Raw genomic sequence first — 25,100 nt, 5'->3', positions numbered from 1 at the left:
TTTGTCTCTCTCTGTTCATTTGATGTGAGCTTTGCTGGATGCTCATATGTAGATTCTTGAATGGGTATAAAGGGAAAATGAAGTGACAAAAGGATGAGTGCAGAAGATAATCTGTGTTTTAGTCATTTTCAGGTTTGGAAACGCACCACTATGAGTCACACCACACACAAAAGCTCTTTCACTGATAATCCTTCAAACTCTCTGGTGATTCAAAGTGTTTCCATTCCTTTCCTGTCACCTCTCCCCTTATTCATGTTATTTTCCTCCCCTCCCATCCCATCACACCCGCCCGTTCTCTGACAGCTGCAGGGATCAGTGATGGAGTGAGTGTGTGTGTCTTATTGTTTGTCATGAAAATAGGATTTCAGCAGATGGATGAAGAGATTCTGGCAGAGAAATGCAATCTAAAGGAAAGAAGCACAGAAAAGGATGGATTGTTATCGTTACAGGCTTCCTCTTTCCCAAATGGGGACGTGGTGGGATGGTTGTACTTTGTACGTTTGTTGTGGCTCACTCCATCCACCCGACCATCTATCCAAGCTTATACCCTTCATACACACTTGAAACGCACACGAGCACGTGCATATTTGTCTCTCTAGACCTTCCTAATCACTTTCCAATTAGGAAGCATTATAAGGATCTCGAGGTTCATCAGGCACGTTTAATATAAAAGGAAAGTGTCTGTTAATTAATGAGAGCTCCTCCTTATCCTACACTCTGCTCCATTAGTTAAAGCCTGGATGATGTAGAGAACAGAGTGATGCGCTTACAGAGAAGTATTTTACCAACTTAACTGCTGTCTAATTAATTCCCCTCTGTCTTTGCCCAGTATAAACTTCACTGATGTGATGTGTTTGCTGAGAGCTTGCCTCTGAGGTGCGGACACGTTTGTGTAAAGAGAAGGACTCTGCTTTGACTTTTTTGTCAAAGTTTTCTCTTCCCCTCTCTCTGGCTCTGGCATCTTTTTTTCATGAGTGTCGCTGTACTTTTCAGTGCAGCCTGTCCTAAAAATCAACCATAACAGGTCCAAATGTTTGTATATTCAGAGGCCAGAGCAGTGAGTGACGTGTGTTTTTGTTATTTCTTCAACCTGATAGAATGTCTCATTAGATCAGCAACACAAAGTGGTAAACAGATGGGGATGGCAGTAGGTGTATATGTCAGATTGGGTTTCTATGGTAACAGTCCAAAGACAGTTTGAAATGTGCCATCACTCCTCTGTGTTTACTGATTGCCACAGGTTCAAGCTGGGTTTGAACATTCATAGCTGACTAGTAAATAGCTCAGTTCACATGACACCTGCGCCTGCAGGTGGAGATCCATGAGCATTGCTTTCACAGTAAACAGGGCTGCTGTGCCACTTTTACACTGGGAGAACGTCACACTGCACAAACTGTTATATCTAAATGGAATCATTCATTTGGTAACTGAAGGATGGTGCTCCATTTAACAAAGAATACATGTATGTAAAAACAAATTAATCAATGTGAAAACAGGAGGGCTGAAGGAAAATATTTGTGTGTTTAGAACAGAACCTGCTCAACAAATAATGAGGTAAATATATTAAATAATATGCATTCAAACTAAGTGTAGGAATTAATAAATATGAACTGTTTAATCTAATCAAACTTTATTGAAATAGCACCTTTCATGTAAAACGTTGCAACACAAAGTGCTTTCCATAAATAAAATAGGTTAAAACCCACAGACACACACACAGAATTTGCACCTCAGTGTTGAGTACAGGGTCAGTTTAAAAATGATATTTTTGGGTTTGCCTCAACCATACGTAATAGCCTTTATTTTTTTTTTTTTTGTGTTTGTGGGGGAGCATTTGTCAGTCACATCTCCCCCACACCTCCCTCCTCACCCAATCTGTTGCTCAGTTTCTGTCTCTCATCTCCAGTCCATCATTTTGTCTTCCTCAACGTTTTTTGTGGCTTCTTTGAATTTTGCATTGAATTTCGTCCACATTAGTTTCTGTATTGCTAACTGTATTATAACCTACAAAGGCATGAGAAAAACTATGCCTGCACCCATAACTCATTGCTGCTCTTTGTGTGTTTGTCAGCAAAGGTTAACATGTTGACACTGAGATCTAATTTGATCTGTCATCTCTGCTGGGATGTTGAACATCATTACTTTCTCCTGTCAAACAAGGACTCACGCTGGCATAAAGCAATCCAGCAGGTGATCATGTGTAAAGGCCTAAATGGTCAAATTAGATTTTTGAAATTATAACAGTTCATTTTCTGTCAGCTACTAAACAAAGACATTGACAAAACAAAGAGGATGAATGGGCTAAATCCCCTTGCTAAATTAAAAATGTTCTGGCATTTCTTTCTTCCCTCTCCACAGAGAGCCCACAGGAGGACAGGCTGTGTTCTCCTCTCTTCTGCCTCTACACTTCCTATCCTCTCCTAACACATGCCAATTGCCTGCAGAGAATATAAAGTACTGAGACTGTCATTTGGTCATTTGTTCAAGCAGTCCAGGGTTGTGGTCTCCAAGGCACCTTACTGTTATTTTGATGCAAAACCTTCTAAGTAGGATGGCATGTGGGGGAGTTTGGAGCTCAGGTCTGAGTTACTACAATCTAAAACCAAAAACTGACAGATACATAATCTCACACCACTGATGACAAAACTTACATTACTCATCGTTACCTTCCCCAGTCGTGAAGACTCTCAGCACACCTCCCTCACAGTTAAGATATCAGAACATTACTAGTCATTATTTCAAACAAATCTTCTTGTTGAGTACTGTCTCACGATGGTATTAATAATGTATTTATGGTACTTCCAGTTTTTTACTTTTTCAATTATTGTCAATAACCTGTAATTCTGAATGAATGAAGTGTTCTATTTATTTATTTCCTCATTTAGAAAGCTCTCCCAATACTGAAATTGCTTCTGTCTCTCTGACTCTCTCTTTATATTTGTCTCACTTTCATGTGTCTGTGCAGACAGTGTATTACTGATCATTATCTGAGCTAACCTTAACTCACTGCCGGAGAGAGTGAGTTAAGGTCTGCTGATAGCTTGGGGCAAAGAAAATCAAACATGCCCTTGTATCTTTTTAATGAATCTGACCTTCTATCTTCCTCATATCTCCTACCTGACTGCCACAGTTCTTTTCTTCCTCCCTCTGTTACCTTGTTAAAAAGTGTCATCTCCCTCCACTGCCTCCATCACTCCTCTCTCTCTTTCCATCTGCGTTTAATCTTGATTTGATCTGACCAAGACTCCTGATGTCTCAAGGTGATCACCACCCACCTTTCCCTCTGTCTGAGTTTAGAGCCACTCCTTCCCTTTTATATGACAAACTTAGTTAATTATTCATAAATGATAAAAGAATCCCATGGAAGAATTCAAGGCCCGACGTCTCCTGGTGTTTGGAGTTATATATGAGGAAGTCTGGTGGACACATTCATCTCACAACCTAAACCAGCCTGGTGGGAGTGATACTATATTTAATTTGAGGAAGTTGTACTCAATCATCTCCTAATGGCAGCCATGACCACAACATGTGTTCACAGTGTATACTAGTACATGTGTACTAGTAAGTGAAAAGTGAAAAAAAAGATAAAATAAGGGAGAGGATTCCTACAAACTTTGCCCTCTAACATGGTCATTGTTATGTATTACACAACACATCCTCAGACTTGAACATAAATGGGTCACAAAAACAACATATGGTCACATTAAGCTGCATTGTATACTGGCTGTGGCGCTTACATAGAAAACCAGAAGTCTTCCACGTGTCCCCCCATGGTTGAAAGTCCTGTGACAGAATTTGTGGTGACAGCGTACTCATTCTTCTCCACATTATTCTGATTTTGTCAAGACAATAAGCAGAGCCTGAGCCTCAGACCTTGACAAGTCCTGACTTATCCCATGTGCCTCTGTAGCAAAATAAACACAAACAAAACTATCTACAGTATCAGAGTCCTAGATGGACTCATAGTGATGAGTAAGTCTGACCACAACAAACCAAATGTCACTCAACTCACTCCAATACATTACCTAGTTCCTCTATTTGTGCCTGGGTTGAAGTTATCAGCTTGATGCTTTTTACAGAGTTGTTTTAAAGTTGAACAACAGGAACATGTGTTTCTACCTACTCAGCGGTGCGTGCTGGCTCGCAGTTTAAGTCTTTTCCACCTACAGCAGGTGTTTGTGTCTGCATCGGCCCGTGAAGAATTGATGGCTTGTTTTTTGCTGCCAGACTCTGCTGATCTAAGTTCACAAACATAAAAGACAGCAGAAGCAGCAGGAGTAAGGAAGTGTTGAGAGGGAAGGTGGGAGGAAGGAAGGGAGATAAGAAGGTAATTCCAAGTCATGATTCAGTGTTTGATATTTGACCCATGCCAGCTGTGATCGATAGCTTCTCATGTGAGAACGAAGCCCATGTGTCTGGCTGAATATCTACTCCTACTGCATCCTGGGTAAAAGTTCACCGTCAAACAACCTGATGACGAGTTGGACGGCTCATCTCACAGTCTCTACTCGAACAATTACAGTAGGAAGCAGTGGTTTGCCTTAAGGATACACTAGCATTAATATTTGAAGAAGTGATCTGGACATTTATTATTGCAACTTTTTAACCAAAAGGGTTCTAGCTTGTGGCTGCTGCTCATTTTTATATCTGATTTTCATGATAAGAATTAAACTTGCTTGCTAAAAATAATAATAAATAATAATCACCACTGAAAGCACATTTACATCTTTGTTTCTTTCATTTTCCTCCTTAGTTGCCTTTTACTTTACAAACACACTGAGTCATGACTAGTTGCTGGTGGTTGCCATGGTGAACTGGTCAGAATTTCATACAGCGTGAACATCAGTTTGCAGCATCACAGAATAAAAACTAGAAAAAACATTTTCAGAAGTAAATGCGCTTGATTGCTGCATGCTGGAGGATTTGCTGTGAATTGCTGAAAAAGCTTAAATGTGAGCTGAATTTATTTAAAAAAATAAAAATGAAAAAATAATTTTTTTTTAGAATTTAATAGAAGGCTGGAATTGTATCTGGAGCTGAAAAGAACAAGAGGTTAAACAAGATCAGACCTGCTCTGCATCTCCTCTGTAATGTACAGTTTATTTGCTATGCGCTCCTGAGCCAAGAGCAGAGGACATCCTGCCGAACTGTAGCGCTAAATAAAAAACATTGGTTACAAATAGTTAAATGTAGTCAAATAACTGAACAGAATGATAGTTTATTAGTTTCTGTAGCTTAAAGTATGAAGTAGTAGTTGAAGGTCAAAGTTGGGGAAGAAAATTCTCCATTCATTTTCAATGGGCTGAAGATTTGAGAAAAAGCTTAATAGTTTAAAAATAAAAATTGTTGAAAAGAGAGAAAAAAAACACAAATTAGACAGCATTCAATACTGGGTTGTACAAAATGCCCTTTTATATTGCACCACTGTCTGTCTACTCTCTGTACTATTGCAGCCACTACCTGTCTCCATTCAAGCAGCATGCTGAAGTAAAGGCTATAAGACTGGCTTTCATGCTGTTTTCTGCTGCTTACGCTCATTCCTGGCCTGACATTTTGGGAAACAGGCAGAGGGACTGAGGTTAAAGTCGATTTCTGTTTTCACGGCTGTAACCATGTGTGGTTTGTTTGGTAGGTGAGTTTTGATCAAATTTGTTATTTGTGAGGATTTGTAAACTCACGCAGTGGCAGAGACACAATGAAGGCGTTCTTGTTCATGTCATCATATTTTTAGATATCAGTGTGAAAATCATCAGCAGTATATTTATTCTTGATTGTTGCCCAACTTAACATGTTAGGTGTAATTTTGCCAAAAGTAAAAAAAAGAACTGTGACATTTGCTCTTTACAGGGGAGTATGGTTGAATAAATGAGATATTTTAAGTTATTTAAGGGTGCATAAGTTAACTAAATATTTCATTAACTTAAAAAACATAGTGGTGGTGAGATCATAGGCAGTTTTACCTCTGTGTGTTTCACCTTTCTGACTCAGTGCCCCACAAAGACCAAACACAGTGTCGGCCCGTCCAAAACAGTTTCAGTCACAGAGAGAGACAGAGAATGAGGAAAAAAAGATAAGAAGTGTCCTTTGAGACTCATTCAGAGCTGAAAGGCAAAGTCCAAAAGACTTTAGAGGAAAGGACAAGAGGTGGAGGAGTGATGAAGTCCAAGGAGGAAGAAGAAGTGGAATAAGAGGGAGAGGGATGGAAGGAGTAGATATCAAAGAAAAAAAAAGTAAAGAAACACTTAAATCTTTGTAGTCTGTAGGGGGATGTGCACTGAGAGAAATGGGAAATGAAGCACTCAAAGCAATTTAGGTTAGAGAAGGAAAGAGGAGACATATCAAAGTGGTCTTCTAAGTCTAAGACAGAAAGTGGGTTAGGTACAGCCAGGTGGTGTGATAAGTGGCTTGTATTGAATCTCAGAAAATGGACTGAGTTAGAGAGGAGTTGGAAATGAACAGGCAATGGAGGAAAATGAGCAAAAAGTCCTCAAAGGCAACAAACGAATCGCTAAAGCAAAGACTGATTCAAAAGGAACAGACAGCAAGACCATGGAGCAAAAAAACAAAACAAAATAAAAAAAACTGATGTGGGGTGAAGTGCAGTCATAAAAATGAACAGAAGGCTTTTGCAACATGGTTCTGACTGCACCTCTGTCTGCAGGCAACCTTTTATATATAAGAGGTGAAGACAAATATGTTTAGCTGTTGGTATTTTGTTCTGCCTTTCTCTGCTCCAGACCGTGGAAATGAAGAGCACTCTGAAATGTTATCTGTCTAGTCCTGAAGGATTATAACACACACACACACACTGACCACCTTGGAATTCCAGAGGTAATGTCACACGAATAGCCAGACAGATAAATGTTATTTGTTTAGATTCTGTCTGTTACCTGAGGCACCGACTGTTTTATAGAAGCAACAACACACACAATCCCAAACTGTAAGTGTAAAGCCCTGTGTGTGAGTGAGAGTGTGAGTATTGGCAGGATTCAGCAACAGGACAGGGAGTATGACTCAACAAATTTAAACTTAAGATGTCTGTGTATGTGTGTGTGTATGCCTGCATGTGTGTGTGAGAAAGTGTGAGCGTGTGTGTATGCCTGTGAGTGTGAGCGACATGCTTCCTTTGATGTCAGGCTGCAGAAATTTTGATCTACTGACAGCAAAGTGTGCTCCGTGTCCTCACACAGCAACCACTCACCTCTGTCCCCCCTCTGTGTGTGTGTGTGTGTGTGTGTGTGTGTGTGAGAGAGAGAGTCAGTGAGTGAAAGAGAGAGAGAGAGAGAGACTTGAAATTTCAGTGCCATCAGGGACATTCTACAACTATATTAGGAGTTACAGTCAAAATAAAAATAAATGTATTTAGAAGGGAGGCTTCGAACACTCAGAACCTTTTCATGTTTCACACAACTGCCTCCAATCTGAAATGAGACTTTCACAGGAATGTTAACAACCACCTTTGCATTTTTTTCAACCTTCATGGTAAAGCAGGATTGGCAGGCTTGGTGTGAGGTGGAGAATGGCTGTTGTCCTTCAGGCACATTCATCAATCTCTCAAAAGAAAGAGAAGGAATAGAAAAAAAATGTCAATCACACACCAGAGAGCGAGAGAAAGGGAGAATGACAGACAGAGGCGCAGAGGGAGACAGGGAAGAGGCAGAGGTCTGCTTCAATTGCAAGCAGACCCCGTCAGTCCCTTGGGGCTGAGGGAACGAGGGATTGCTAACGTCTGGTTTATACTTTACATTAGCGGTTTCATTAAATATTGTTCAGCTGGTGCTCTGGCTGCGCAGGGCGATTCAGTGCAGAGGAGTGTGATCATGCATAAAACTGCAAACACATGCAACCATCAAGAGGCTTCCCACTGCAAGATATCCATTTACTTTTTCTGTGGGAGCAGGATGACATGAACTTCAAACAGAAGTGTGTGTGTTTCCTTCACTGATCAGATCATTGGTTTAAACAGGAACTAGGAAATAAATAATAATAATAAACTAAATAGGAAATAGACAGCAGACGAGGAATCTGTGTATATTGTGTATGTGAATGTCAGATCGGGTTCCTATGGTAACTGTCAAATGATAACAGCAGTTGAATGTGTGTTATCAATGCACTGCTTGCTCAGGGAGAAAAGCTGGAAGGGGAAAAAAATGAAGGAATACAAAGGCAAAGTACACACAGAAATGAAATGAAAGTTTGATAAGATGCAGGAAAAGAGGAGTTTTTTCACTTCAATGGCAGCAGTAGATTGACAGCATCCCCTCTTCTCATCATTCTTTGTGTCTGTGTATGTTTTCCTGTCTGTGTGTGTGCATGTGCACGTATAGCTTGCACCGACACAGAGCTTCACAGTTTGGCTGCCAGACTGAAGGACTGGTTCGGAGTTCTCCACCTTGATGCCAACAGAGACCTCAAATCCTCTGACAGCTTTGACTCCACCGCTGGACGTGAGTACATCCTCTCAATGTGTGTGTGTGTGTGTGTGTGAGTGTTTGTGTCCATTTCCTGCTGCACAGCCAGACTTTCTGCTCTCATGAGAGCTGGCGTAGATGTTGACATTGACCCTGCTCTGTTCTCTTTAATGTCAACATGTCTGAACACATCTCAGCTCTGCCGCTGAAAAGCACTCTCACACACTCACAAATGTGTGCGTGCTTCTTCAAACAGACAAAAGTGCAAGTGACCTGGACATGTTCTTGAGCTCCACAAATGATTTTTTTGATTTGTTTTTATTTTTTTCCTTCACTAGACTTTGACACCAGCATCCTGCCCATCTGTAAGGACTCACTAGGCTGGATGTTCAACAAGCTGGACATGAACTTTGACCTCCTGCTGGACCAATCTGAGCTAAGTGCTATCTACCTGGACAAGTATGAGCTGTGCATGAAGCCTCTCTTCAACTCCTGTGACTCCTTCAAGGACGGCAAGCTGTCCAACAACGAGTGGTGCTACTGTTTCCAGAAACCCGAAGGTGAGGAATGAAGGTGATAAAACAGCTGGGAATGGACGACAGGATGCCTAGACATGTAAATGTGCTTGTCATTTGTTACACAATAGAGCTTATGCAGGTAGATACTATTAATTTAGGAAATTAAGCCAACAATGCAAAAATATTGTTGTAAACTGGTAAGGAAGGTTAACAAGATGGGGAAAGTGTAAAGGAAAGAGCTTTGTCAGATTTCAGTTGAGTGGAAGACATTTTTTTCTTAATGAAAGTGTTGTGTATGTTCTTTTGTTGTAGGGTTGCCATGTCAAACTGAGAAGAGCAGGATCCAAAATCAGAGTCGAAGAAAGAGCCTTATAGGTCAGTCTGACAGCTGTCACTCACTCACTCACTCACTCACTCACTCACTCACTCACTCACTCAAATGAAACCCACACTGTGAGGAGCATTTTTCTACACACATCACCTTCAAGATGCTCACAACAAAACAGCATAAAAAATGAACTGAGACTGGGTCAAATGAAGGTAACAGAAAATAGGTGTGTGTGTGTGTTATTGAAAGTGACTGCTTCCCCTTAAACAGGATGTATGGTTGTTGTCCTGCAGCCTTCACAGCACTAATAGACTGTTGACCCTCCCTCTGTGAATACACAGGAAGTCTGCACATGTAGCATCAGCTGAGCAGCAATCAGATGCTCTGTTTCTATTAACTGAATGACCCTGTTGTCTCCAGGCTCTTACATTCCTCGCTGTACTGAGGAGGGCTACTTCAAACCCACCCAGTGTCATGGCAGCACTGGCCAGTGTTGGTGTGTGGACAAATATGGCAACGAGATCGCCGGCTCTAGAAAACAAGGAAACCCCAATTGTGGTAAGACCACACCACACACACACACCAACACAGAGCACACAGACATATATGTGAGAAATGCATTGTTCTCATCATATAATTAATCTGCTGTTGCTCTCTGCAGCTACTGCCCTCTTTTCACCAGTATCAGCGATTATTTAAGAAATAGATAGTGTTAGAATTGTCAGCCAGTCTGGCTGTATGTCTGATTCTATCTGCCTCTGATAGCCTGCTCCTGCAGCTCTGATAAAACACTAGCATTTTGCACACCTCTCAGCAGAGAGCCATGTGTAAAAATTATAATTTTGTAGCATCTAAAGGAGGTAAACAGATGACTTGATGTTGCATTTAAACTAAAAAAATATTGGACATGTCAAAGACATAGTTAACAAGCCAGCAGCGGAAATTCAAAGAGAATGGTCGGAAAGCCAATAGAAGCACTTTACTGCAGATCAATTGCTGAGGGATTTCACCAGAGAGAGAGAGAGAGGAAAGCACAATAATTAGCAAGGAAGAATCCAAGCAGACATACTGATTAGCAATCACACCCAACTCACAGGAACAGATTACAGCTCACTCAAATGCTAGTCCAGTCCAAAGCCAGTAATTGCAGGTTCCAATATTGATAAGGTGTGTGTCCCTCCTTTGTATGGACACACACACACGTACACACATAAACACCAGCGGTCCTTTGTCTCCAGTCTAAGCTCATCTAACTCTGGCTGAGTGGCCTCAGAATGAGGAGCCAGGAACTCTCCCACACAGAACAAACAGGTAGCAATGCAGCAGCTTCCTGTTCCATAGCTTTTAAACACAAGGACACCAAGCAGATTTTATCACCGCAAGCACCTCCAAGGTAGTTATAGTCAAGAACCAACTCAGAGGGATTCTAGGCCCCAGTTTTAAACATTGCTTCAGGCATATGCTGCAATAATGACTGGAACAGTCTGCCATTATTCAGACACAGGAGAAGCCAGCTAGTTAAGAAACAGCTTGTCTTTGAACTGTGTCGTGTTCTTCTCTTCTGTGCTGCTGTTAGGAACAAAACTATTTAGTGTCTTCACTGTATCAGGAGTCTGTAGCCGTTTACTACAAAAGCAGTGCTGACAGTTTAATAGGGTTAGTTAACAGCAGAGACACCTTGGAGTTCTTATTAGTGATGTCTGTGCACTGCTGGAATGGAGAGGGAAGACATTTTCAGTTCCTTTCACACAGCATGTTAAAAGCATTCTTGTTGCTGTGCCTGTAAGGTGGCACTGGTTGGTGGTCAGAGAGCCAAAATAATGTCTGTGTAAAAAAAAAGCCAGCCACGACAAAGGAACACAGCTCTCAAGTCACTGCAGCCACAACACACCTCTGGCATGCACTCTGAAAGCACACTTTGGTGACAGTCCAGCTGGCCTGCCCAGCCAAATGGAACCGGAACAAGCTAACGCATGTGACTACTGCAGAGTCATGTGACTGCTTTTAGTCTTTTCAATGTCAATCTAGATGATAGTTCATTTTAAAAGGAGAGAATTCATGAATCTGGGACATTTCTCTGGTCCTGTATTTTTTTGGTTTGTTCATCTATCTACAGATGAGGACCAGGAGACATCAGGGGATTTTGGCAGCGGTGGAGCAGTGATCCTCCTCGATGACCAGGAGGAGGAGCCATCACAGAGCGGACGGAGCCGGCAGAAGAAGAGGCGGGGCCGGATCCACCCCCGAGGAACCATCGAAGACGACGAGGATGAAGATGAGGACAAGGATGATGAAATTGGCTACGTTTGGTAGCTCCGCCCCATTTTTTTTGCCATCAGCTGACCAGGAAACTCCGTTAACTCAGCACAGATCTGAAGCCATTCCAATGTCTCTTTCTCCAGTTACCTTTGTAGCAGTCCATCTTTTGGCCCCAGAACCTGCTCTCATAACCCCCATCTCTCCCCTGAATCTCTCTCTTCAGTGAACCTCATGTGACCCCTTCATTTTCAAGTGTTTCCTCAGACAGAAAACAGAGAACCTATTAGATTTTAACAACTGTCAAGCCTGTTAGAATTCTGCTCCAGCTCTCCATTTTCTGCTTCTACCTTCTCCTATAAGCCTGCGATCTTTAACTCACTCAGACACTTCTCTATTTGCTCATCCACTCTTCTGCCCTACTGTCTGTATGTCTTTATCTCTGGTCAGTCTGTGAGCCCAGATACATTAGCTGATGTATTGGATGTAAATATGTGTCCTCCAGGGAGGCCGGATTGTGGATTACCCCCCCTGTTGTTCCATCAGCAGTTCATTCTCATATTCTGTGTCCCACCGTCTGGCCCCATTCCAGTGTTGAACAATGTTTCTGCAAAACTTGCTGCCACAGTTTCAGGCTCTGAGATGCTCCCCCCCTCTCTGTTATTTCATGGAGAATTGTAAATTATTTAACTGTTGATCTTGAATGTTCCAGAAAGTCCAGGAAGCAATGAGATTGATGATGTATTGTCGTTGTTGTTGCATGTTTCTCATCGTGTTTCTGTAAAAGAGAGATTTACTTGGCCAGGTCAAGCTCTATGCATCTCGAAGAGAAAGTGATGCCTATTTGGCTGCTACAATACTTTGTTGCTATGTCAATGCTGTCTAGTGTCTGTTTGGTTCTTCTCCCAATCTCAGGAGTTAGGAAATTGGATTACTGAGTGATAGCAGGTGTAGAAAAGCGAAACTGGAGGGCCTACAGTCCAAATCTGTGGTGTCTCAGCCAGCCACTTCTTTATGCTAATTGTTCAGTAGGGCTGTTGAGGCTTTTTGACCGTGCATGGACACTAGAGAAAGAAGCTGCTCCTGAGCTGGGAGGACACATGAAGTCAAGCAGAGAAGAAGCTCTGTTCTGCCTCCCAACATCGGATATGTTCAGTGATTTAAAATTGAAATCTTCACCATGTCAACTACGTGAAATTTTATTTGTAACTTTGAAAATTTAAGTAAAGTGGCACTTTGAGTGTCTTTTGAACCTTACAGGTGCCAGTGTCTGTTGTTGTCCTTGATGATGCAGAATCCTCACGAATAAAAACACACCCCTCACATCACTTTGAAATTACATTTATGTGAGACTCTTTTTTTCTCTGCAATAGAACAATCAAAGCCCTCCATCAATCCTGACCTTTTCCAACCTTGAGAAAGCAGCTCTCCCAGTTAGTGTCAGACATAAATGGTAGCAGGAGAAAATACTCTTATTGCTTTGAGAGAGGAGAAGCGCAGTGGCAGCAGTGGCCAAAGGAACATAAAAGCTTAATGAGTGTTTTTGTAATATCACTGGCTAATGGGACAGCTGACCCCACAGGCTTTAAACAGCCTGCTCAGCACTTTGGAAACACATTGTAACAACAATCAGAGGCTAAAAGGACAACCAAATCTTCTACCTTAAAAAAAGCCAATTCAGCACTTCACAACACATTGTGACAGGAGGGAAAGACAATGGCCTTAACTATGTGCATGCAGCTTCTGTGGAGGGCGTACAAAAACCAGACTCTTCAGCCGTCATCACTTTTCAAGGCAAATGTAAAGAAAAATGTCCCATTTGTTCATTTTTCATCATACACACTGATGTCTACTGATTTTTTTTCTGCATTGAGTCCACCTTATTTAGCAACACTGAACACACACGCTCACAGACTCATTACTGTTTCTATTTTCCTACGCTCTCCCACTCTCTCTCCTGGAGTGAGTTCCATCTCTGTCTCAGTAAGGGGGAAGCTTGGTTGTGTATTATCCTCGGGGCACCTCATTGCTCTGTTTCATTTCTCTATTGTCTGCATCTTTATCATCTACAGATGGCTTCCCTGTCGGATAGACCCTCCCATCAACCCAGGGTCTCCATGGAGACTGGCGATGGCCACAAGTGGGGCTTTAAGCAATTGGTTGGCTTGGCAAAGTTTATATGAATATATTATCATTCGTTTTTTTTTCATCATAATTATATTAAAGGGTGTTTTTAGAAACATGCTTATTTATAAACATCTCTAGGAAGTAAATATAATGACGTTCTACACTCAAGGTGATGGTACAATCATTTTGAAACACCTTGTGTATATCTACTGCAAGTTAAAGGGATGTTCACTGTAGCCTATCATTTACAGACCATGAGAACCCAGTCTGATGACACCTGAAAATGTTTAGTGCAAAAACTTGAGCAGCATCTTTTTATTTCATTGAAATGTTGGATTTCCAGAAACTTTCAAAAGAAACTTTTTGTATACTGCACAGCCCTGGAAGGGGCATAGAGAGAAAATGCTCTATACTGGGAACTCAAAATGTTTCGTGATACAGCTCCCACATTTCATTAATTTATTACCATGTTTTAGTTTTAATCAAGGGACCATGAACCTACAGGGATGGGAAATAAATCCAACAGAGAAGTGCCAAAACCACTTCCTGCAATGACGACTTGAGGCTAGCTGAGTCAATCCCCAAAGACCTCCATGTTAAAATACACGACTTTACAGCAAAAAAATAGCAAGTTACAGCCTGGTACAAAAATATGTGAAACTGTGGGCCCACAGCATAGAAAAACATGGATGGGATACTAGTGTCAGTGGAGATATATACATCACATGACTTTATGATGGGTCCAGAATGTGGAAACAGTAAGGCTGCAGAATATATTTCATCCTATTAATATTAAAAAGCTAAGAACAGATTTCAGTAATATATCTGCAAGTCTACTCTAGCTTCACTTTGCAGGTCTGCCATGTACCTGGGCCATGTGCCAAGATTACCACTTTGCAGGTGAAAAGTCTAAGTGGCTCTCTAAGGTCCGCAGAGTGCTGCTCGTACTTCCAGGTTGTTTTCATTCTAGCTGTGTGATCAAGGACCTATTTAGACCTGCAACCCCAGGGGAGCTCAATTAACTACCTGCCAGGATAGAAATCCAGCAGTGCTCTATAGCCCGAGGACTAGATTTGAGGATCACTGGTCTAAAGCCTGCCTATGTAATTGGCAGAGACATTGTAATAAGTAGGGATCATCTCTCCCTAATCTGTCACAGCCCACCACTTCCACTCGCACTCTCTTTCATGCTTGGCTGCCATAGCACCAGCCAGCCTGTGGAGCCTCTAGACAGATCAGACCCCCTTATGCCCCCCAGTGGAGGTATCTTGGATCATTGTTAACCAGCAACATCATTCCAAATGTGCACATTTCTGCCAGCGAGCCATCTCTGAGGGCACTAATTTGCTGTGTGCAGCCTCCCAGTAATAAATTAAACAGCTAACAAAAGTGGTTGCAGCAGCTTCGTTCCTGGGTGTGGTGATAAATTAAATTGGAACTTTGAGATGAGAAGCCAGGAGAGAGCGAACCACAGTATAAAGAGCATCATATCACTTCACACAAATACATTTATTTTACCCACTTAGGTTTTCTAATTATTTTTTTCCTTATCTGATTGTAGCTACTTTATATTTCAAAGCCAACTCCACCTGGTCCAACAGGAGTTGTGTGGTTGGTGTCACTGTGAAACGAATACATTATTTTTAATGCAATACAAATGTGACATGAATTTGTAAACACAGTGTGTGACACCAGTGCCCTCTGGTGGAACCCTGCTAGCAGTGAGCATAAGTTCACTCTACAGCTGCTTACCAGTGATTCTGACTGGAAATCGCATCTCCAGGTGGAGTATGGGTTTAAGGCCATGACCCTATAACATGAGTCCAGTCTACAGGCATACATTGACAGAAAACACAGTCAAAATTTCAATCATCACTCTAAAAATGAAGTAGTAATTTCATTTTGCAAATAGCTACCATATTTACAGTTGCATAATTGTAGTGGTTAATATAGACAGCAAAAAGTTTGCATAAGTTTATGACAATAAAAGACACAACAGAACAATTCATTTGTTTTTTTTTTCCCACAAAATCAAATTGGAAGGGAAGACCTCCTTGTCTTACATGTATATAAAAAAGCTTTGGGTTATGGCTGTAAAACAAAGGCACTGGAATTAAATGTTTCCTTCTCCCTGGTGACACTTAGTAGTCAAATATGTTTAGACAAAGCTCAGAGATGGCTGCTCTGAGTCCTCTCACCAGCGGTTGCTCCGAGCTGCAACTTCTAAATCCATTATTCGCGGAAGTCGACCACTGGCGCCACCTTCCAGGTAACCAGGCCTCACAGCAGGTGTATCCGAGAGCCTCCTCTTGCTTTTGTTTAAGTCTGGATAAGAAGATATTTTTTTCACACCTTAAGCAGATGGAGGAGCAAATATGAAATCTAAGCCAGGACATCAGACTCTCACCTGAAATTGCTAATAGCATCTTCCGTCTGGCTCCAAATGTGGAGACACCTACTTCCTTCAGATCGTCATCAGACAGAGTGAGGAATGTCTGGTAGTCAATCTGGACGGGTACAGAAAGAAGTTACAGCATGACACTCATTCATAATGCATGACTCTTCTGGCTGTTGGACAAGAGTGTGTGTGCGTGTTTGCTTGTATGTGTTTCACATTCTCCTAAGCAACCAACCCAACTGTGTTGTTTGTCTTTACCTCTTGTTGTTCAAATACATCAATGTATTTGATAAGGCCAAGTTGGCAGAGCAGCTCAGGTAGATCATCTGTCATGGGGGGAGAGGGGCTCCGCTGGCTGCACATTGACGCCCTCCTCGATGAGCACACGCTGTCATAGTAGTTGCTGGTACTCACAAAAGTTTCCACTAGACATCACAGTACAGAAGGAAATGTCAGACAGAAAGTCTTTGAGCTTTAAAGCAGACTTTAAAGCAGGCAGGACTTACAGGCTTTATCATTTCTACTTCTGTTCATCGAGGACGCAAATGCAGGGAAGGACGATGTGGATGAGGAGAAAGAAGGAGGGGGTGAGGAGGGGGAGGATGAGGAGGAAGAAGAGGAGGAGGAGGAGACTGGCAGGGATGATGATCCACGTCTGTCTCTCCAGTTGTCAGAGTCACTCCCATTACAGACCTTCCCAGTCTGAGCAGCCCAAGGCTAAATGTAGAGCGAGAGGGCGACAATGATAAATATTAACACATGCCTTTATTTACTTCTGTCCTCACAAGACAGATGGCTGCAAGTGGTCACAAACTCTCTAATGTAAACATAATATCCATACATTCATAGAGTATACAAGAAAAGCCATTTATTATGTGTTTAATTAGCTCATTTGGCCCTGTGGGCTGACCTGTGACAGCTGAAGTCTCTTATCCTCAATGCATAGTAAAAGCTTCCTGCCAGCTGCCTGGCTCTCAGAGAAAATTGAACTCGTCCGAGGAGAGCCTCTTGCTCTTATTGTCCTAAGTGAGTCTGTTTAATCTGCATCGTGACCATTCACAAAGCTTTAACAGCAGGGGAGATGAGCTGAAACAGCTCAAGTAAACAGGTTGCCAGGGAGTGGCTGCTTCGACCGTGGTGATGATATCAGCCCACAGGTAATTGAGCGTGCAAACTGGAAGTGCTTTGCACACAGTGAGATAAATGCTGCAGACTGTTAGAGGGCCATACCAATAAATGAGGCTGTTAGTGGGCTGCAATGTGGAAACTTGAATCACTACAATGAAACTGAAAACTACTTGAAAGGACCTCAGCATGTTCAGCAGCAGTAACAGCTATGAGTGGACAACTGTAAAGTAATGCAACTGTAAATGTACCAAGTGGGATCTACACTATTAAGCTCGTTTCTACCTGTTGTTGGGTACTGTTTGTGCTCAGGTAAGGTTTGTAGCTGCGTCGGCTGATGCTGCGGAGCTCTTTGACCGCCTCCGCTGGCATAGATTTGGAGAAGCCAAGGCCGCTCCAAGTGTCTGTGGGTGTCCGGACCTCTGTGACCACAGGCTTCCTCTGCATCGCTGACAAAACACACACAAAGTGAAAAGAGAGTTATTATACACATACTTATTATACACAGATTTCTTTCGGCTACTTGCGCAGCAGCTTTGAGAGGAATAATCCAATGCAACATGGAGAAAGTTACACAGGTTTACAGAAATGGAAAGCTGTAAACATGGAAACTGCTTTGAATATTTTTCCACATCTTTTAATACATTCTGAACTGTACACTCCAGTCTTCTGTGTTAAATAATGAATCACAAACACTTCTACTCCATGCCAATGTGTGGCATACATAACGCAACTGAAATTACTACAGTTAGCCGGGTATACACACTCAGGCGACAAACAAGTGACCCTGGACCTCTTCCATGTGTGAATGTGTGATAAAAACTGTAATAGCGCTCCACAAAGAGTGCGATATCAACAGGATTATTGCTGGTGGGTTGTTGTTTGTGTGTTCATGTGTATATCTGTGTGAGTAAATGCCCCATTCATATACTGGCATATGGGTGTCTTAATGACTGTGAGGCAGATGGCCCATTCAAACTGCTAATTCATAATCTCATAAAGAAACACTGAGGGAATTTGGTACCATTTGGCTGCAGATCTCTTCAGTATTTCTCCTTCGGCATACTGGGTGGAGTGAGTGTGTGTGTCCAAGCACGTGAATACGTGAGGGTGCACATTCTGTGTCTGGTTGAATGTGTGTTGGATGCATTGTGTATCCACCCCATGTGAATTAAGTGGGAGTGCCAGTGCTACTCTATTATAACTTTGGCACAGTGCAGGTCCCCTTCATCAGTTGTCTTGGCAGTGAGCAGCACTAAAATGAGAACTCTCCATCAAATCCCTGCCTCTGCTGAGGACATGAATGTGTTGCCTCCACAACATACTTGACTATACACAGGAAGGGCTTAATCATATGACACTAAATCTTTTTTTAACAGTGATACCCAAACCAAAACATTTACAGCAAACTAAGTGATTCTCTTGTTGAAATTGTATCCTCGTCAACTCAACAAAAAAACAACCACTTGACTGTGGGAAAGTGCAAGTTCTGACAAACACACAATCTACTATGGTGCTAATTTCCCTTGCAATATACAAGGATGACTGATACGTTTGTAGCTTAAGCAAAAGGGGGACATTTATTTGGAAAAATCATATGCTTAAAAAATGTTAGTAACATAATGGAACATCTGCATAACTCTACTTACACTGTCCACTACAGACTTATCAATCACCCCTTCACATAGAGCAATAACAAAAACAAATGCTTGCTTACCACAGAAAGACAAAATAAGACAAGAACAATTCAACATTTATGAGCACTAACCTCTGGTTGCCAGCAGTTTCTTCTTCTCATAGTCATAATCCTACAAAGCACAAACGGGAAATAGAGTAGGTAAATAATGCATGAAATTGAATTTTTTTTCTCCCTTTGGTTTCGGGAAAAGGCAGCGGTAAACTAATTTACAGCAGGAACAAACACTTGCATGAAACAACATTTCCTGCTGCTGTGGAGGTAAGCTTGTTAATCCTCCATGTTGTAACCTTTGAGAATGCAGGATGACAAATAAAAGGGGCAGGAAACAAACACAAATATCACCTAGGTCAGGGATGTGCAAATCAATAGGATCTCAAAGAGGTCAAAGAGATTCCAATGTCCAATGAGAATTAACTGAAAGGTTGTCTGTATATAAAGTGTATAATTTTGTGTGGAACCAAATTGAAAATAGCTGCAATTCCTGTTTTTCCTCACCTCGGCCGTGGATGAGTCAGTGCGAACATTCTGAGCCAGAGTCATGTCTCTCTTCAGGCTGTTCCTCCTCTCACTCTTCACACCCTCGCTCTCTGCATTTCGCAATCTGGCACATTCAGTAGGCACACACAGGTAATGTTAGGTGAAACTGTGATGGCTAGGTACACCCCATGAGGTCTTATTAATGCTGTCGTTCCCCTGACAGTTATAGAAGGTTAACAGAGACAGAGGGTGATGCTATAAAAACATTTAGTATATTAAATGAGGGTTGCTCTGTTTAAACTGTTTAGTTTTTTATCCAGAGAACTACAAAAGAACAAAATAAGAAACTCAGCGAAAAGAAAATTTAGATCAGGTCACCAAGCTTTTCTTTGTCTAATGTGGTTTTCTGTGTTAGCAAGATTTGTCTCGACAGATCCAGCACATGCAGGTGTGTGTGTGCACGTGTATGTATGTGTGTGTGTGCATGTATGCATCTGTATTAATCACGCTGTAAGAAGCAAAAATCTGTTCACCTTCAATCTGGAAACAACATCTTGGTCTCCTTGACAACTTATGTGATGATTCTCACCTGAAAGTTAGCGCCTGCCCCGTTGAATGGCGTCTGCCCACACTGAAAACTTTTGGTATTTCAGGACCCTGAAGACTCCCCCTCCGTCCATTCAGTCCCACTCTGCTGCTGATGCTGCTGTTGTTCACTACATCACACACCTCAGACGGTGACATTACCACAACCTCAGAGCTCTCGTCCTCTGATTGGTCGTACTGGTCCTCATTTTCAAGGATCTGAGGTTGAGGAGAGGATTTTCAGTCAGTAAGAATACCTTGTGTTTTATCTGAAGCATTTTTACAGTGAGACACCTTTTCCAGGGGCCGACCGTCTGCTCCCTTCAGTCCTGTTCTGCCATCCTCAGTTGAAGAAGTAAGGCCAGGTGGAGGTGAGGGGCGGGGCTTAGTACTTGTTATCACCTCTGCGGTTGGAGGAGGAAGTGGGCCTGACCAGTAAGAGACATGAGATATGATTTGAATTAATGAAAGTTACACCAATCTGTATTGAAATATAAACACAGACTGTGTGACAAATGGTTTCTATCTGCCCAATTTTTCCCAGTTTTAAGATATGTGTATAAAGAAAAATTACTGAACAATTGAAACACAAAGAGGTGTGATGAGAAGTAAAGATATGTGGATATTTTAAATGCTGTGAGCACCCAGCAGGAATGAAAACAGCATTTGTCATCATTATAATGCTGCCTCTTGTTTAAATTTAAATAAATGAATATACAATAATAGCCTTATGCACAGTCTTAGTTTCCATGTAGGTTAACACACATATACTCAGACAGATGTGTGTGTGCATGCTCACCCTGCTCTGAGAGACGAAGCTGCTGCAGCAACATATTGAGCCAGTAGTTAGTGACCCCGCTGCTGGGCAGCATGGGGTCAGGGGTCATCTCAGTTACCTTGGCAGTCTCACAGGAATCCAGCCCCAGCAAAAGACAACGGGCCTCATAAAGGCAGGAGATGTTCCTTTCCAGACCTTTCACCACCACTGACTGGTCAACATAGATTTTTATGTCAGTATTTAACACAGCATAATAAACTATATGAAAATAGTTTTATATCCAAAATCAACATTATAAAATAGTCTTATTTATTCCATTCTATATTTATTCCACTTAATAAGCAGGATAAATTGTACCTTGCTGGTCTGTTTCACTTTGGGCTTGACACTAATGAAGACTCCCAGGTTTTGCATCATCTGTGCCAGTCTACATGGATCAGCCTCCCCGTCTTCACGCATGTCAAACATCAAACAGACAGGCAGACAGTCCTAGATGTATGCACAGATAAACACACCCAATGAAAAATAACTACAGATACACAATACCTGTGGGAGATTCTGTTATCACAGCCTCAAAATGGGTAGTGCATCAATACAACAACACAGAAACACTACACAAACATGCCCAACGCATGCTTTTTCTCAGCAACTGTTCTACATAAACCAAAACAGCACACTGTACCATGAGCTGCTGCCGAGCCAGACACACCCCATCAGGGCTGCCCTGGATGAGCAGTGAGGGAGGATTTTGAGGAGCACTGAGGTCTGGAAGGATGATCTGGGTCTGGGTCTGGTGCATAACACTCAGAAAGTGCGCCCCATTTTGTCCCAACAGAAAAAGATGCTGCTGAGAGGTGACGTCCAGCTGGCTGCTCACTATACCACCTGTAACCTCTGATCCCAGCAGCAGGTCCATCAGGATGTAGGTTGCCTTCTGTCAGGGGATGTACATACTTGATAAGATACTGCATGTGTATAAACTGTGAACCATATCTAAAATCCTTCATGCTAACCTTGACAGCAGCTGCATTGCCCTGCAGCCCCCAGACGGTGCAGCAGCTTCCATAGAAATGAGGCTGGGCTTGAGGCTGTGGTGGCACTGCCCTGAAGCTCACACTGACCCCCAAAGTCTGCACTACCTGCTGGATAAGAGGGGAGCCTGCATCTGGCAGTGCCTGGGGCACCATACTGCTTGGCAGGTCAAAGGTCAAGGAGAGTGGCTGCAGGTCCTGGGACGAGTGTGGGTGAGGAGGACACACAAAGGCAGTTTAAATGTAGAGAAAACACAGTGGTGGCATTTTGTTAAAAACACCTGTCTTTGTCTCAGCCATGCTATTAATCACTTTATTGATCTGCGTGTCTTAAGACGTAAAAATGTATTTGACCAGATTACACTATGGAAACTCACCCTTATCCTCTTCCTGGCTTCCTCCACCCCATCAATGGGCCCAGCGATGGAGACCTGGTAGGGATTGGAAAGAAAACATTTAAACATTTAAATTATGTTAAATGAGTTTCTTGTGACTCATTAAAATGCTACCTGGTTGCTTTTCTCTCCAGTAGAGTTGTGGCGGTTGGAGTCAGGGAAATGGATGTGACAGGATGTCACCTCCATCACCTTTTTGATGTTTCCACCACCTTTTCCAATCACGTGGGAGTGCTCTGTGTAAGCCACGTCCATTTTCAGAGTCACCTTGTTCACCTAGTTTCACATTAGACAACACTAGATGTCAATATGTAATTCATCTCTAGCTTCCACACATCATGTTGGTGTTGCCCTCACCCTGGTTTCTAGCACTTCTAGTATCTTCTTTTTGGCCTCTGCAACATTGGTTCGTTTCCCTTCCACCTTCACATGTGGATCTGAATGGAAATACGAGCTTTAATGGCATCTATGTACATATATATTATATGTTGCAGTAAATAATCGGTTTCAGTGAACACAGTGAAACATGCGACGGGAACAAGACAAAACAAAGAAAGCTGATTTGGTGTTAATGAAAGAATTTGTCACCTTTCTTTGACTTGGCTCCTATCTTCAGTTTGGATGGCCATTTCACCTGAGTGTTAGTTTCTCTCATCACCTGTGGAACAAAAGGAGAGAGAAAGAGAGCCAGGCTGTCATTGTATGCACACACACACACAGCACCAGAACACACACACACTGTAGATGCACAGCAGATCTCTGCCATCTAAGAATACAGGGCCTGATTTGCATTTCAAAGGTTGTAATTAGTGTCTGCGTGAAACCTGTAATCACTGAATGCAGAGCATGAAACAAATATTAAAACTCTAGCAGAGACACTCTCACTGCTCTGCAAGCTAAATTTATCCAAGGCACTGATGATACAGGTGATTAGACTTTTCTTTGTTGTTTCTTATTTTATGGTGGAGCTTTACTTACTCTCTCAAAAAACTCCTCGCCTGTCTCACCATCTTCACGCTTTGGAGCTGAAAAACATGAACAACAAAAGGTAAAAAACTTGAACATTTCCTAAATTAACAAAAAGTAAATTCCTGCTGTGTGAATTTAAGATTCATCCGCAGCACTGTATTGTTTTCAATTTTAAACATCTGTGTACAAAGTCAACATTTAAATGTTGACTTGGCTGAAATTTGCCTGGCAAGTGAAACAAGGGGTTGACGGGAATATAAACATTTTTAAAAGGCCATCGCTCCATGGTGACATTTACAGGGTTCAGGGGGAGCCCGAGGAACGCCCTCACCCCCCCTTTGTCACTATGGGTTACGCAGGCCAGAGCTGAGGAATGGGAAGAGAACAGTATGGGGTGGAGCAAAAAGGTGGTGGTTGGGAAAGGCGACAACAAATTAGCCTAGATACAACTAATCACATCAATGGCATTTGCTGACGCAATGACCTCCCACCCTAATGAAAAAAATTCAAAACAGCCTGACAGAGGCCGCTCATACAGCTGCACACACACACCAAAACGATTCACAGTTGTTGAAAACTGAGAGCTCCTTCCCAGAGCAAACGCCAGCCTCTACATGCAACAGTAGCACACTGTCAGGAGGAGTTTCCCCGGTGACACGGGGGAGGCATTTGTCATAAACCTGCCGAGCAGAGATAACTAACAGAGGCAGATACCCCTGCTTCCCAGACAGGAATGATAATAGTGAAAAGGACTTTTCAATGCATTAGCCAGTGCAGGTCATAAATCACAACGATACAGCAATGGGACATTAGTGGATGGCAGTTAAAACGGATGGTGACAACAAGGGCACAGCCAGCTGGAGGCTCTGACAGGCACACAGGGTCAGGTAGATAACACAGGAGTACACGGAGGCGGCAACATCAACACAGACAAACTTTTAGAGAAAAATGCAGCTTATAGAATACATGAGAATAAAGTCAACAGCATGAAGTTCAGGTACTGACAGCAATCTAACTCCACTCACCATACAACATGGTCTCCAGCTTCTTCCTGTCAATCCTGAACCTCTCCTCCACCCATTCTGGGTCCAAACTTTTTACATTCTCCTGCCCCTGAGCAGAGCTTCCTCCTCCTTCCTCCTCTTCCTCATCCTCTTTCTCCTCTCTGTCACATTGGGCCTCTCTGGGCTCAGTCTGCGACGCTGAGCCAGGTTCTATGCTAGTTTCCAAATCAGGCTGCTGCTGCTGTTGCTGCTGGGGTTCTGCGGTGGCTGGGACCAGAGAACTTTCCTCTGTGGTAGCGGTGGCCATAGCAGGACTGAGCCCTCGTCAGGGTTTGTGCATGTGTGAGCAGTGTGTGTGCATATGTGTGACCAAGGAGACCGACAGGGAGAGAAGAAAGGGGAGAGAGGGGCAAGAAACACCCCCTGTGCCTTTTCTTTAAATCCCCCCGCCCCCTGCACTTAATTTAGTACACAAAACTCTGTCTCTCTTCCTACAAGCTGTTTGGGGCTTGAAGGATTTGCTGCTACAGCTTTCATTGCACAGATGAATCAGGAGAGTCACTTCTTAACGTTTTCTCCATCTTTGGCTTCAACTGTGGCTCACTTTGCTCTGAACAAATCCTCAGTAATCCTCAGTTCAGCATCCACAGATTATGTGGATAGATAGTCAAGGCCAATGATAAAGACAAGACACATATTTCACTCATGGAGACACACACACACTCACATCCTGAAATCCATCCTCACACCAGCACACACAGCTAAGAAAACAAACAGGTCATCCAACCATCCACTGCACCTCTGTTCATGACTGCCCTCCCTCTGCTTCCTCTAAATAAGACACAGAGAGCTGGGATTCCAGAGGTCGGGATGAAGGGGAGCCGAGGGGTGCACTACAGCAGTGTGTGTTCAGCTATGTTGTGGATAAAATACTTCAACCAGAGCATGTAGTGCTATATCAAATTTAACAACTGTATAAAACATCTAATATCTGGCCTT

The 25,100-nt window shown here is 42.5% G+C and overlaps 2 protein-coding genes across 2 annotated transcripts in view; one reads left to right on the top strand and one right to left on the bottom strand.

The window, feature by feature from the left end:
- spock1 (SPARC (osteonectin), cwcv and kazal like domains proteoglycan 1) overlaps window positions 1-12,643 on the top strand; it is a 74,510-nt gene extending 61,867 nt beyond the window's left edge. The window contains exons 9-13 of the mRNA XM_028416276.1: window positions 8,328-8,447; window positions 8,750-8,971; window positions 9,242-9,304; window positions 9,678-9,815; window positions 11,374-12,643. Of these exons, the coding sequence (XP_028272077.1) occupies window positions 8,328-8,447; window positions 8,750-8,971; window positions 9,242-9,304; window positions 9,678-9,815; window positions 11,374-11,570 (740 nt within the window). The 3' untranslated portion in view covers window positions 11,571-12,643. The remainder of the gene's footprint in view (window positions 1-8,327; window positions 8,448-8,749; window positions 8,972-9,241; window positions 9,305-9,677; window positions 9,816-11,373) is intronic.
- Window positions 12,644-15,670: 3,027 nt separating this feature from the next.
- bicc2 (bicaudal C homolog 2) lies at window positions 15,671-24,426 on the bottom strand. The gene is made up of 19 exons (XM_028416498.1): window positions 24,123-24,426; window positions 23,107-23,153; window positions 22,717-22,786; window positions 22,486-22,565; window positions 22,243-22,404; window positions 22,111-22,164; window positions 21,716-21,931; window positions 21,385-21,636; window positions 21,060-21,191; window positions 20,724-20,913; window positions 20,219-20,352; window positions 19,929-20,143; window positions 19,358-19,463; window positions 18,932-18,971; window positions 17,449-17,612; window positions 16,545-16,755; window positions 16,297-16,463; window positions 16,048-16,147; window positions 15,671-15,965 (listed from the first exon to the last, which is right to left on the bottom strand). Exons 1-19 carry the CDS (start codon window positions 24,406-24,408, stop codon window positions 15,835-15,837), a joined length of 2,757 nt encoding a protein of 918 aa, XP_028272299.1. The 5' UTR covers window positions 24,409-24,426; the 3' UTR covers window positions 15,671-15,834.
- Between the last annotated feature and the right edge of the window lie 674 nt (window positions 24,427-25,100).

Source organism: Parambassis ranga, chromosome 10 (assembly GCF_900634625.1).
Source record: "Parambassis ranga chromosome 10, fParRan2.1, whole genome shotgun sequence".
NCBI classification, from domain to species: Eukaryota; Metazoa; Chordata; class Actinopteri; family Ambassidae; genus Parambassis; species Parambassis ranga.
This window is presented reverse-complemented; position numbering and strand designations above follow the sequence as displayed.

Excerpts from the sequence above, each read along its gene's own strand:
- bicc2 (XM_028416498.1), bottom strand. The coding sequence starts at position 24,408 with ATGGCCACCGCTACCACAGAGGAAAGTTCTCTGGTCCCAGCCACCGCA. Across the intron at positions 16,464-16,544 it reads AAGTAGAAATGATAAAGCCT|TGGAAACTTTTGTGAGTACC; the intron begins GTAAGTCCTGCC and ends TGTGATGTCTAG. Across the intron at positions 16,148-16,296 it reads ATGTATTTGAACAACAAGAG|ATTGACTACCAGACATTCCT; the intron begins GTAAAGACAAAC and ends GTACCCGTCCAG.